This window comes from Phoenix dactylifera, unplaced genomic scaffold, assembly GCF_009389715.1.
Source record: "Phoenix dactylifera cultivar Barhee BC4 unplaced genomic scaffold, palm_55x_up_171113_PBpolish2nd_filt_p 001050F, whole genome shotgun sequence".
Classification (NCBI taxonomy): domain Eukaryota; kingdom Viridiplantae; phylum Streptophyta; class Magnoliopsida; order Arecales; family Arecaceae; genus Phoenix; species Phoenix dactylifera.
This window is the reverse complement of record NW_024068401.1, coordinates 84,137-99,263: the sequence shown is the minus strand read 5'-3', so window position 1 is coordinate 99,263 and position 15,127 is coordinate 84,137. Positions and strand designations below refer to the sequence as shown.

At 37.2% G+C, this 15,127-nt stretch overlaps 1 protein-coding gene across 4 annotated transcripts; it reads right to left on the bottom strand.

The window, feature by feature from the left end:
- Nucleotides 1-2,703: 2,703 nt before the first annotated feature.
- LOC113463622 lies at nucleotides 2,704-14,389 on the bottom strand. 4 transcript variants are annotated; one of them, XM_039121368.1, is made up of 3 exons: nucleotides 14,062-14,389; nucleotides 12,595-13,091; nucleotides 2,704-3,798 (listed from the first exon to the last, which is right to left on the bottom strand). In XM_039121368.1, exons 1-3 carry the CDS (start codon nucleotides 14,126-14,128, stop codon nucleotides 2,947-2,949), a joined length of 1,416 nt encoding a protein of 471 aa, XP_038977296.1. In that variant the 5' UTR covers nucleotides 14,129-14,389; the 3' UTR covers nucleotides 2,704-2,946. The 4 variants fall into 4 exon arrangements, with proteins under 4 accessions (XP_038977296.1, XP_038977298.1, XP_038977299.1 ...); XM_039121370.1 differs by having other exon boundaries at nucleotides 12,595-13,171; nucleotides 14,062-14,360; XM_039121371.1 differs by having other exon boundaries at nucleotides 12,595-13,096; nucleotides 14,062-14,359.
- Nucleotides 14,390-15,127: the final 738 nt, after the last annotated feature.

Genomic DNA, 15,127 nt, shown 5'->3' with positions numbered 1-15,127 from the left:
ATGGGACATGTTCGACCGCAACCCAAACAAGGATGCCGTCTCCTGGAACGGCCTTCTCGCTGCCGACGCCGGGAATGGCCGCCTCGAGGCAGCTGTTCGACTCGAATACCTCCTGGGAGACTGTCTCCTGGAATGCGATGATCGCTGGCTACACCCGGAGAGGGAGGATGGCGGAAGCCCGGCAGCTCTTCGACCGGATGCTGCCATAGAGGGACGTGGTTTCTTGGAACACATGATCTCGGGGTACGCCCACAACGGGGATCTGGCTGAGGCAAAGATGTTCTTTGATGCATCCCCTTACAACGACATGTCCACTTGGACGGCGATGATTTCCTGGTACGCCCAGAATGGGATGCTGGAGCACGCCAGTGGGGTGTTCGGTAAAATGCCAGAGAGGAACTCGGTCTCATGGAACGCGATGATCGCAGCATATGTTATCCTGTAGGAAATCCTAATTTGTTATCCAAACATACGATAGGATTAGTTACTCAAGATTTTCCTCCCAATAGAATTTTATGTATAATCCTATGGGATCAAAACGCACATCCCATCATAAACTTTATTCCAAACAGGCCCTGAGTGTCACGAATCCTGACCTCATGAATGGAGACCTTGCACAAGTATCCTAATTGAAATGCTTCATCTCCCGCTAAACCCTCATGAAATGGCTGTGAACCATGGTTTGATTGGAATAGCCAAGGACAAAGGTAGCAATTTTGACCCCAAATTAACTCCCCAACCCTATGCATCACACAGCCAAAGACAAGGTCTAGACCCCTTTCTGTGGAGGTTCTTTCGAAACAGTAACATGGCAGCAGTTAAAGACTACTATTTGGTACCTAATTCTTATGTTCCATATGTCAGGTTTTGAATCTTTGTATCAAATCTATTGATCATCAAATCTATCGAGCTGATCCAATCTGAACCAGAAACAGCATACATTGCCAGCCTTACCATTTGGTACCTACTTTTTATCATTATTTTACTGGAGAAGAAGGGACAGCAAGGCAAGGCAAATATCAAAGTAGATTGATAGGCTGAGATATCAATAAGCTTTTGCAAAGGGACGTGCAGAATCTCTCAGGAAGCCTCAGGTTCTCTAAATTTGAGGATAATGGACAATCATGCTTCTCGATGACACAGGTCGCAAAATAATTCTATGGGTCAAAATGGGACAGGTTAGGTTGTTTTGAAGGTTAGCCCAGGCCAAACACTCTGAGAGCACTACCTAAAATTCAACCCATTCCAATCTTTAACCTGAGTTCCTCAACCCACACACAACCTGATCTCAATTTTTTGAGCTCAGGTTCTCCCTTCGGGTTAGATCAAGTTGGGTCGAGTTGTCTGAATCAGTTTAGCAAAGTCACCTATAATTACGCTTGTTCTATATAAATAATATCTAGAAGTAAAGCAAAATGAATAAGAATAGCAACATGTGAATATAATATAGATTCTAATTTTAGATAGTTAAACAAACATTAGTGAAATCTTGAAAACAGAAGACATATCTTTCATATATATATATATATGTGTGTGTGTGTAGAGAGAGAGAGAGAGATGAATTAGCTACATTTGAGTGGATCTTTACTTAGATCTGCTTAAATCTATATTAGACAATGAGGATTCCACATCGATGTTCCAAACCATTGAATGTGATCTACTACTTTTAAACCACATACATACTAAAAATTATGGAATCTGAAGATCCCTAGCCCATACATCAACTGGTTAAAAGAACATACATAATTTAATATTATTTACACTATCTATTAATGGACTACTTGATGCATAGATTAGGCGTCTCCAAATTGTATGATTTTTAGTATGTAAGTAATATAAAAATAGTTGATCATATCCAACATCTCAAATCATCAACATGAGACTCTTATCATCCAATCTAGACCTAATCAAATCTGAGTGAAAATTCACTCGATTGTAGCCTAGCCTAACACGCCCTCTCTCTCTCTCTCTCTCTCTCTCTCTCTCTCTCTCTCTATATATATATATATATATATATATATATATATATAGGATTTTTCGCTTGTGTACCTTTATAAATATCTGAAACGTCTAATACTCAAACTAAGCCCAAGGAGGTTAAGGATTTTCAACCCAAACCCAATCCCAGGCTGGGCTTGGGGTGGGTTTGGATTGACCTGGCCAATATCCAATGCTAAACAAATAGTACAGAAAAGCAAACAATACTAAAGAAAAGCTGGCGAAGTAATTTAAGCTTACCATCACCTTGAAAACTAAAAGGATATTGCGTTGGTGGAAACCCAACAATCGACTTTGGTGCTCTACCTTCTCCTGCCTGAAAAAAGGTCCATTATTCTACCCCTTATGACCTTCAAACCTTCGGTAAATCTTTATAATAACCAGGTTCATATTAATGCAGCTAAATTGCCTAAAGAGTATTACTTTCCAAAAACATGTAGAGAAGAAAGCCAATTTCAAAAAAAAAGGAAAAAACAAAACAAAAAGGAAAGAAAATGAGATACCATTTACAATTACATTTAACCTAAATCTAAGTCAGAAAATTAGACCACATAATTGCCTAAGCCATTCTGACCAAATATTTTTTATGATGGATCCTATTGGCATGAGCTCAGAAAAGGAGGAATAATCAACACAGCATGCTACCTACGCCAATGATAACAGGTTGCATACGAGCCAATGCGGGAATCACAAACAGATTTAACATGACATGCTAATTCCATGTGCTCAATTAAAAAAATATAACAATATATTATCATTGTTAGCAATAATAAAACAGCATGCTACCTATGCCAATGATAACAGGTTGCCTTTGCAAGGAAGATCAAATCTTCGACAAAAGAGAATGATCACGAAAAACTGCTCATATAGGAATGATATATGCACACTGTGAGTAGAAACTGAAAGATCTAAATGTTATCATTTGAAAGGACTATAACAGTTCCATATTTATGTAGTTCTTTGCCACTCTTCTGGGAACCTCCATCTTCTATGCCAATAAATGGACACTCTAGACCACAATGGGAACCCAAAATTGTACTCTAGAGGCTCATCAGCCACTCCCCCTACAGTTAAAGGCAGCCATACATACCTGGAATCCCTCAGCTCTGCCGGCTTCCATCGATCTGCCATGAAGATGAATGAACCTGGTAACCCTGGCAGCGGGACTACAAATGTGCTCTGAGCGAAGAATGTCGTCGACCTGAAAATCTTGTTCCCTCCAACGCAAGGATTTCCCATTGTTTCCCAAGGGCCCATTATTGACTCTGCTGCATGAGCCAATGCTCTGTTTGGAGCCCACCCGGTACAACCAGAGGTGATCATGTAGTAGGTTCCCTCGTACTTGAACAGGGCAGGAGCTTCCCTATGTCGTCCCACCAGAATCCTCCTCATCACTCTTGTGACATTGAGATAATCATCAGTTAGTGGACCAATATGGAGCTCGCTGTTGTCCTCGGAAGAGTAGATTAGATAGGCCTTCCCATCGTCATCTTTGAAGATGGTCATATCCCTACTCTCAAAATCATGAGGGCGCATGCTATAAAGGTATGTGAAAGGTCCTGTTGGAGAGTCACTGACGGCCACACCCGCTGAAGCTTTGGTGTAGTTAGCATCATCTATGTGCATCCACATGACATACTGACCACTCTTATCATTGTATATCACTTTGGGTCTCTCAAGCACATTGGATACATGGAGATCATGGGTGGCATTGGTTCCTTCTCCTGACAGCACAATGCCTTCATTTGTCCATTCCCACAAGTCCTTCGAGGAGTAGCAACTAACTCCAATGATGTCAATCTGGGGAAGAATGAAGCATTTATGAGCTTAGTTTAAATTTTGTGATCGCTTATTAAGCCCCAAAAAGTAAAAGCTAGATTAGAGAGATCATAAAGAGAAAGCATGCCAAGATAACACCGAAAGTAAACATTCCAGTTTGAAGCACAGATAAAGCAGACTCTTTAGACAGCTTATAACCATCTGTAATATAGGTCTTATGAATTCTTGGATTACTTCTCTTGGTTAGATAAAAAATGTAGCATATGATATGGGTATCAGGTGTTGCACCCGAGATACATAAACCTCTAACAAACACAAGCCTCTGAGGCATATTCATTTTTTTTAGTCAAGCCAACTTAAACTGTGAACCAGTTCCTTGATATAAGTAGAAAAAAACAGTGGTATCACAACAGAATCTCCTTTTACTCATGTCATTTCAGCCTCATCAACATACTTCTCTTTTATGTACAATTACTTTCTTGTATACAACCCTTTCAATCTCCTCATGTAACATCAATGCCATCAACTCCATGAGAGTTTGCAGTTGTTCACCGGTACTCTCTAATTTCAGACAGAATTACTGAAATCATTCAGTCAAGACAGACATTAAACACCACTGATTCTACACCATCAATAACAAAATGAAGATAAAATTCCTACATTTAGTCTAAAGTATCTTCATGCCATTGATGTCCCGAAGTGAAGAATATGAGTAAATTTTGTTGCCAAAAATCTAATATCAGTTGATCACCTGTTTCAAGCAAGTAGTTTCCATAGGGTCAACTTCTCGATCAACTCTCAATAAACAGTCCATTATCCAGTGTTAAAGAGCAGTTTGTGACTGTTAGCAACTTAGCATGCTAGACAAATAGAAGTTTGGTAATTAATTGTCCATGCAGCCATGCAACTGATTTTTCCGAAAATGGATAAAAAATTATTCTTGAGCTTATCATTCTACTTATCAAGCACAGGAACTAAGGAAGTGCACTTCCTGAAAGTCTGACAACTTAACAGCTACCTTTAATTATTGATTAGAGTCATTAGACAGATGTCACTTTCAACAACTAACCTCCAGCTTCTCCGAAGATGAATGCTAGTCCTTGAGGCACCTCACCACTAAATATGCCCAAAATACAGTTATAAGCATGACCACATTAGCGTAGTAGAAGTTTGTCCAAGAGAGATACCCACATAGCTAATTATACACCTAATCTACAAAATAAATACGTACATTAATTAATTCGATGTTTTTTCTTTTGTGATATATTTCATAAATCATCACTAGAATTATTAATCAAGCAATTGAAAGTACTTGGCAGACAAGCATGTCTAACATATTTTGGAGGTTTTGAGGCTATATAAATACCAATAGCCATCATATTCCACCAAAGAAGCAAAAATATTTTGTACCAAAAAAAAAAAGAAGCAAAAAAATTTTCCTGAATGATAAATGCTAGTGTCTCACATGTTGATAAATAAATAATTATTACTTTATAAATGACATTAAGAAACTAGAATAAGTACTATGGCCACACATCATGACCGCCACAGACATATAATGACCCTAACCTAAAATCTTTAGAACAGCTTGAACATGCAAGTTTCAGTCATTTCACACAAAGTAAGATTTTCATCTTACTTGGCTTCAGGATCACATCGGTGCATATAGAACTCCATGTGTCTCATGAAAAGAGGGAGTGAGATGCTTGCCCCAATTTAAGAGTAGAATAATCATTTTGCTTGTTAGACAATAAAACATGCCCTCACCAAGATAATAGCGGTAGAAACTAGAAAGGAACAAATATTCACATATAAGACATGCAAAAGAATGTTTTTGCATGCTGCATATTGTATTTTTTCCAAAGAGAGACAAATAAAAAGAAAGTCACAACACAGTCTCACAGCCAATAACACATTCCCACCTCATCTTAAACATGATTGATCAACTAATGCCACTCAAACTAGATAAATATTGAGCCATACAACATTAATAGACTTGCAAAGAAGTCAACAACTTAGAGCTAATGTGAAGTTAGTGACTGTTTTGCAATGATTACAAACCGGATGGCCCATCCTAATGTTCTTTGTCAAATTTGAGGACTGAGGGTTGGAAAGGTTGCAACAATGCAGTAATCATTTAGATGGATAGTATTTTTCTTATTACTTAATTGTTAGTGGCATATCTGGCAATAGCTCTACTTGTTCTGTACATGGGAGCTGATGAATAATAAGGGTCTCTCTCTCTCTCCTTTTGTGTGTGCACATGTGCATGCGAACACGTGTGTATATTATTTCTTCATTATTTTACTTTCTCTTTGCTTTTTGGGTACATAATCTATTGCATCTACCTAGAGGACTGGTTATGACTTATTCGATTAATTCTTAAGGGGCCATTGACAATTAAAATAGGTAAAGGCCCTCTCAGAGAAAAGTGAGTAAAAAGCATCTCTTCGACAACCTTCAAAGTTATTATGTGCTGAATCCAAAAATCTACCCATAGATAAAAGAGAATAACTATACATGCTCATGATGAAGTTCCCAAGCTGCTGTTTAGACAAGGAACTAAATGGATCAAAAATGAAGTGTTAAACAAAATGGCAATTAACCATAACTTTAATTCACTCCTAAGGGACTGGATTCCTATTAATCTGATTAGCACTTGCTTTATCACAGAAATAAAGAATTGGAGTAGCCATATGATTCCCCAGGAAGAATGTGTAAGTGCAAAATAATTTCTCTACAGCTGTATGAGCTATCATACAATACCTGAACTTGGCACTAGAGCAAGAGAAAACTTATTTTCTGCTTTTCCAAAATATAACAAGAACTCAAGAGAAGATGCAAAAGCAAGTGGTGTAATGCCAAATGATAGAATCACAAGCCATAACAGCAGAAGTGAGGGCTTTGAGTTCCAGCAAGGCAAAAGCAAACACAAGAAAATCACAGGTACATAACAACAGCCACAGAATGTGCAAGAGGACCATATGGTGGATAAAGCTAGAATCACCGTCAAACTGGCTCACCATGAAACTAACGCATGCTACCCATTCAAAGATGGTCAAGGCAGACACGAACATCTACAAACATCCAATAATAATGAGACAGAAGGATGTCTAAGGGGCTTGCATTATTAAAATGAACAAATGAAGTTTCAATAGGAATCAATGTTGCGTTTTTGATAAATTAGGCATAGCTAATTAGATCAAATGTGTGTAAACCCACAAACAACCACAATCAGAAAAGAGGTGAACATAATGAAAGGAGTCAAAAGACCAATGCCCATTTCAGACAAAGGTTGATAACTTGATACGATGGTTCAAATGGGAAATAGTGGGAAATACAGGGTCAGATGTGTTAAAGGAACTGTCACGCACTGACTGAGTTCCAAGTTAACAAAATAGAAATATTTCTCATGAAATGCTCCCACAAAAACGGTATCAGAAATGTTCATACCAAGCAAAAGAGGCTTGTAAAATTTTCTGAACGACACAATTCAGGTAGATATTTAGCAAAGAATTTGACCAGAAAAGAAAACTGGGCAGAGAATGGGAAAGGCCGAGAGGGAGTTACATGCTGACATCCTCAAAGATGTGACCATGAAGAAAAGGCATTCCATAAATTCATCTAATAGACGACCATGACGAATGAAAATAGCAATAAAGGCCTTTTTGGAGTGGCCTTTTTGGCAGAGGTGCAATGGTCTCAGCATAATCAAAGTTATTGAAAAATCACTATCACCAAATAATTAACTACTATTTCCAATGTAAATATGGTTAGAAATACAGTAATGAGGAGCATGATGACAATAGAGAATTAGAGATGTTGTTTATCATGCATGCACATGTGCTGAGATGCCACATTCATTTCATTCAAACTCAGAAGAATCAACAAACATTTACATGAGTTGGTTCATCAAAATCTCTAATGATGTCTAAGCAAGCAGCTGAGCAAATTAGTTCAGTTGGAATGCTCTGACATCAGTACACAGGGTCGAACCTCAAGTGTTATTTAGGGCCAGATCTTTGTTGTCACATTCTCCAAATATTTGTTTTCTGTGTATGTCAGGGGTTTGTGGGGTTGCTGGGTCTGGGGGTGGGGGGAAGACTAGCAGATCTTTGGAAAAAGCTAGTTTCTCTAAAAAGCATCATACATGATTTTTGTCGCAATCATGTATAGCATGATCATCTTTTTTTAAAAAATGTTTGATAACATGTAATGTATAAGAATGTCCATTACTTTGTCTTTCTTAAATGAGAGAATGAGAGTTTGTCCATGACTCTCTCTCTCTCTCTCTCTCTCTCTCTCTCTCTCTCTCTCTGCAGGTGGGAGTTCGATTAGTTTGATAAAGGATGAAAATCATGAAATCCTGTTGGCTTCTCCTTCAAATTTAAAGTATTAAGAATTTACCAAAGCTACAAAGGAATTAAGTGGTGAAGGAAATGGTTGAAAAGTTATGGTTACAAATAAAGAGACTACGCAAATACTGAGAAAGCCCACTTAAATATTGCTGAGAAAAGCCAAAATCCCACATTCTAGCTTATGCTATGGTACTAAAGTACCCCTCAAGTGTTGCTTTGATTAATGAATGCAAGCAGAGATGAGTACACAAAGAGAAAGATGTTTAAAATTTTAAAGAAAATATTGTATTTTGTAGTAGTCATCATAAGGAAAGAATATTACATGATGAAAGCATTCTTTACAATTCAACAAGTTGCATGATATCCATTATAAGATAGTAGACTATTCTTGCATAAAGTTATTGACACATCTATGTATACATCTCCGCATACTGGCCATTTATATGTTTGGCATTCTTTATATGATGCTATACATCTAGGAAGGAAAGAATCTTGCAAGATGAACACAATCTTTACAATTCAACAATTTGCATGATATCCATTATAGTGTATAACTAGTATACATGTCTGCATATTGGCCATTTTTGCATCTTGCATTCTTTATATGTCGCTATACATTGAATCATTGACTCTACAATGCAATTGTCATGTCCTGAGCTATGCAAAGGGTTTTAGTCTTGGGATTGTTCATATTGACTACATGACTAATGAGATTGTTTATTTAGTCCAGCACTTGCTTGTCGAATTTCAACCTAATACCACACACTGTTATACCATACTTAGAAAGAGTGAGATATAAGAAAAAGAAAACACAAGAACTAATGAACAGATTTCTTCCTGACATAATCATCGTGCATCGTATTCCTTTGTTTGCAAGCCACAAACTGCTGGTCTAGTGATCAATATAACAGTTTTAGACACTTACTAGAATTGTCCTTGCACTATGAATGAGTTTTGCACTCGCACGTACATGAACTTAAAATGATGATAGTCAAAAGTATATAAACAGCAATTTCATTAATTTATGCAACAATTGAAGTCGTAGTTTCACTGGTACGATTCAATTCAACATTTTGTTCATTCGGGTTTGATTGTGTCAGGAAGAACCTTTTCATAGAGGAGAGCGATAGGCCGGTTTGAAGAGCAAGCTTGAAAATAAATGGAGAGGTCATTCATTCATAGCAGAAAAAGCGCTCATGATTTCTCTTGATCTGGATACTAAAGAACTAATGGCTTATGGATGGTAACGACGTTCTAGCTTCTTATGTCACTATTCAATCACTTTTCACCTCTCGCTTGCTTTGTTAACTCGCCTTTTTGTCTTAAAGTCATATTAAATTCACTTTTTGTCTGTCAACGCAAATAGCATGGACTGGATCATAGACTCTGGAGCTTCAAGGCACATGGCACACGGGAGAAAGGTCTTTTCTTAATTTCATTCCTGCATCAATCTTGACAGCAGTCAACATAGGGTTGAAGGTGCTTCACCTCCTGTTATAGTATGGAAGCTTTTCTGTTTTGATGAGGTTTTGGATCCAATTTATGAGGTTATGGATTGGATTCAAAACCGGAAGCGGTAAGGCTTCGCCGTTTGAGAACACCGGGGGTTCGGGGGGTTTTCTTATTTATTTTTTTGTTCTTTTATTCTTCTTCAGTCTTTAACCATGTACCCCTCTCTGATCCCAACCCTACACCTAAAAAAGTACTTGGTATCCCAGGATTTTACCATATCTGTCAATATCCTATGATCCATGATAATTTGTAGCAGTAGATTTTGCAAAGATTGATACACAGGTTATTCCTTTTATAAAGTTATGTTATCCTTAATAATGTTTTTTTGATTATAAATAATTTAATGTTTTCTGCTGATGTTTCTCAAAAACCAATGGTTAGTCTACCAACATGTCATCTTGTGCCATAAGTTGTGCAGATATTGTATGTATAGCAGTACAGTACATGAAGTACATCTTATGTTGGCATGTATAATTTGTACAGTATTGGGTGTACTGTAGCATATCACTACAAAATGGATTAATATGTGATAGCAAATGCTGCATAGTAAATTACTTAGTCAAACCTAAATTTCTTCATTCACGAGAGCAAGTCAAACTTTTGCCTCTAGAACTCTTCCAACCTCATCTGGAACCAAATTCGAATTTGGATCAATCATTTGATGGTAAAATAACACTAAAATAGAAATTCAATACATTATTTGAAGAGGTGAGACAGGGTTTTAGGAATTTTAAGGATTTCTTCTCATCTAAATAATAAAAATTTCTATACTTTTGCATAGATATGTTGGATCAAGAGGTACACCCAAGCAATACAAGTTATTAGCTAAGAAGAAAATGGTTGAGGAAGAAGGTAATCAAATATGAGCACACCTTCATATTTCACATGACAATATTATGGAAGAGAAAAAGATTGTATTATTTATGCTAACAATGTCAACAGCACTTTGGGTTCAGGGGAAGGCTGGGGCACAGCGGTAGCATTGTTGGTACACTAACAAATGGAATTATGTAGAACCACCAAATGGTTGTCTATATATTGTGGAAAACATACCCAGAGATGGTGAATAGACAAAGCAAGGGTGAGGGCATAGCATCAGCAGTAGCACCATCAATAGAGCTTATAAATGGAATTATGAAGTGGTATGATATTGTGGATAACATATATAGGGCTCGTTTGGTTCGCAGAAAGCATTTTTCCTCCTAGGAATATGATCTCTGGGAAGCAGATTTCTAGGAAGATGATGCCTAGAAAAGTACTTTTGGCATGTTTGGTTGACCATGAAAAAGTGACAGATTTCCAGAGTGCTTATGTTTGGTTGACCATCCACTTTCCTGAGAAAGTTATGTATAATTCCTATTATATCCTTAATAAAAATTAGGTCTTTAATGCCTCTTTAATGCTGAAGGGCCTTTTTGAAAAAAAAATAAAAATAAAGTAATTTCCGGCTCATGGAAAAAACTTTTCCATGAAATGTGGAAATCATATTCCCATGGAAATACAACTTTTCCATCTCTCTCCTTTGAAAACTCCAACCAAACAAAAGGCATCTCATTACTTTTCTGTTGACCACACTTTTTCCCTTTCTTTTCCCGCGAACCAAACGAGCCCATATAGGTGATGAATGGAACGTACTTGAACACTCTTGTAATGGGAGATGCATTGTTCAAGGGGTGATGATGATGATGACGGTGATGATCATGAGCCATTATTACACTGAATCATGCATTTGGATATATTTAGAAAAAGAAAAAAGGTGTAGGCTCAAAGAACATCAGATACATATTGGGCGCTTCTGATATATGGAAGACTCACTATATCAAACTGTGAATTTTTGGGGTTGATGGAAAACCTTACTCTTTAATAGCAAGTCCAACATGGTTCTCAAACAAAATCCCAACATACTAACATCAGACATGGGTTTTGAAGTTCTTGGAGCTTGGTTGAGGATTGTGATATAAGGATTTCAAGTATATCATAATATCATGAAACATGGGCTAAGTTTGTGGTGTGAAATGGGCCACATATTTTGATTTCACCACAATTTTAAGACATAGAACACTAACCTAAGGTTACAAGTTCAAAAAAACCTAAGAGAAGCTAGATATTTCTCTCGGCGCAGCTATCCTAATTTCTTGATACCTTAGTTATGAATATCCATGGCATTTCACACACCTATAAAACCTTTTGGCTGCTCATCTTAGAGTTATATAAACTTTTCATGCCCCTTGCTACTAAACAACAAAATAAGCTCTCTCATTTTACTATTTGTCTAATTGTCACTAGCTTAGAATATCTTGTTGATTCCTGTGGAAAGTAGGCATTTTTATTTATAATTTATCCAGGAAAGCAAAATGCATTCACATTCTAAATGAATTGACTATGCCATTGGTACATAATATTTTTTGTTCTTGGATTTTGTGACACTATCTATAATGAATCAAGAGGGTGAGATTTGGTGCAATGATAAGGTTGCTCTATTGTGACCTAAATGTCACAAGTTTGAAATACAGAAACAGCCTCTTTGCACATGGGGGATCAAGCTGCATACATCTAACCCTCTTCAGACCCTGTAATGACAGGAGACTCGTGCACCGGGCCGCCCCTATCTATAATGAATCAAGGTAAGAATTAAAAGTGAATCTAGAATTAAATTTTTATCACTTTCTCAAAGCAAAATTAAGTTTTATAACTATTGTAGAGCCAAAATATAAAAAATCTAATGGTAAGTGAAATTGAAATTATAAATTTTTTCATGATAATACACATCAATCTTTAAGCTATTACACAGGAATGCCCCTTGACAAACTTAAGTTGCCAAGGTTGAAAAATTGGGGGATGTCATTCCATATATAAATTATGTTGCATATTGTTTTTGACCTTAATGAAATGAAATGAGATGGGAAAACCAAAAATTAAGCAAAACAAATTCTAAATTTCAACTGACCCGTGCAGCTGCTCTCCTATGTGCCTGGTAAGTTGGGCCGTCTTTGTTCTCCCCATACCAATAGTAGGTCTCTGTCCTCCAATCAAATAAAATGCCCCCTCCATGTGCTTGAATAGGATTTCCCTCGGTGTCCAACCACAGTCTACCAGGATAGTAATACATGCTGTCCTTCCCTCTCTTGTTTGGGTCTATTGCACTCTTTCGATCAGGAAAGAAAAGGGCATGCAATTCAGAAGATTCATCTAAGAATTCATCAACCACTGAATAAGGCTTTCGTGGTCCCCTTCGTTTCACTGCACGCGGCGACCGCTTTCCTCTAGGGGGTGGCAAATATAAATTCTCTTCCTCAACCTCTTCCAATTCTCTGGTCACAGAGAGATGGCTCGAACCTATACGGATCTCTCCCTTGTCCTTTTGAGGGATCAGAGAATAGAAATGAACCATGAGGATGCATCCCACCAAGCTCCACAAAACTAGAGATACAGAGCATCTGGTTCCTGCACTGCAACGGAAAGCAGATGATTTCCGGTTTTTGTTCCCCATCCTCATTCTCCTTTTTTTTATCTCCAAGATAATACTGCAGTAGCAAAAATACAACCTATATAGATCCAAAGTGAATCAAATCAAAGTCGCATCCTAATCTATCCATTCTTTCCAACACTGAATAATGAGCATTTCATTGAACTTTCAAGAAAAAATTATATAAGGAACAAAAGTAGCGCATAATACTCATCTGACATGAAACAGTAACATTATGCTATCAGTACGGAATTTCCTAGGTGAAAAACTATCAGATAAGACATTCACAGAGCTTAAGCAGAAACTGAGAGTAATCAAAAAAAAACAAAATAGACTGTAAACAGTAACCGGAAAGCAAAGGGGAAAAAAATGTACATAATTTAAAATTTGCTAGGGCATTTTGGTTGAAGTAATTCATCTCCTCCAAACTCAAACAAAGTTCAAAATCAAAAAAGAAAACAAGAAATAGGTCATCTAACACTGATGCTGTCTAGCCAATCCAAGAGACAGATCATAGAATCAAGATTAAGGGCTCAAAAATGGATTTTTTTTTTCAAATCTTCAATCAATCAAAAATATGCCTCGAGGCATGCTCACAAAATTCAGTAACTTATGGATCCGACTCGAAAACCATAGAATCCTTATTTCAGGGCAAATAGTAGACACAAAAAAAATCGCCATTCAAAAAAAAAACAGAGCCAGCTACAGGTGGAAAGGTCAAAATCGAAAACTAACTCCCAAAGTCCAGACTCATCCTGAAAAAAAGAAAAATCTGCAACCCATCAAAGAGCAACAACCAAATTCCGAGGTCCAAACCAAGCTCAAGTTTCCATCAATAACCAATACAAATCATGCCCACCAAGAGAAATAAATGTAGAAATCACACATCGTAGGAAAAAAGATCTTGAAAAAAATCTAACAAAAAAAAGGAAAGTCCTCAAAACCTACCTGAAAAGGTCCTCGCCGCGGGGTGAGAATTTAGAGATACGGCGCGTGATCCTGCTGTCTCACCCATATTTAGGACAGGGGCTCACGGATGTCTATGTTCACCTCCCCCCCTCTCTCTCTCCCCCCCTCTCTCTCCGGCCTTGCCAACCACCAGGAGTCAAACATCTTCTTGCTGATTAGTTGTCAAAACAGGGTAGATCCCCAAAACCCTCGGTTCTGGAAAGGTTGGCTGTCCTTTTAGCTTCGGAGGGATATGTTTGGGTGTGGCTTGGACTCGAAGCACTGACTTTATATCTCCCCGAGTCCCCAGGATGGCCTTCGTCCTCCCCAAAATCGATATTGTTCTTAGTGCTCGAACTTTCTTGCCCCTGAGTGGGGTCTGGCTTACCTGTTTTACCGTTGACGGCTCTTTTATGGATGGTAACAATGTTTTATGGATTATTGGAAAAAATTTAATACTGTCCTTAGTTTCCCTTGACTTAATGATTTTTAAATTTTTAACTAAAAATACTCTATCATGAATATAGTACTAGTCCAAAAAAAGAAATTTGTAAATTATAAAATAATAATGATATTACGTTCTGCTTTCGATAGTGTTGTTTGTACGCAGAACCGGCTCAATTCTTAGCGATCGTTTAAGATCCCAACCTATAGACTCTTAGCTATAAATACATTGAGATTCCCAAGCCTAAAGACTTTTAGCTATAAATGCATTAAGACCCCCAAATAATTTCTAAATATATTTATTATTATTATTATTAGTGAGTTCGTTTTAGACGGCCAAATTCCTTGAGCCGCTCATGTTTGTATGCTTGTTTTTACTTCTCAATTGATTTGTTTTTTCATGACTAGCTATTTAAATATTATAATTATCTTATATTCTTTGTTAGATTATTTTAAATTTTTTAACTATATCAAATTCTCATAAATTTCTTGGATTTTGAAATTGTAGCTTTAGCTAAATTGCTACCATATGATCAACTTGTGATGTTGAATGAACATGATTGACCCACTTTAGAAACTAGACTCTCATAATTAACCCATGCTAGTTCGAACTAAAAGTCAT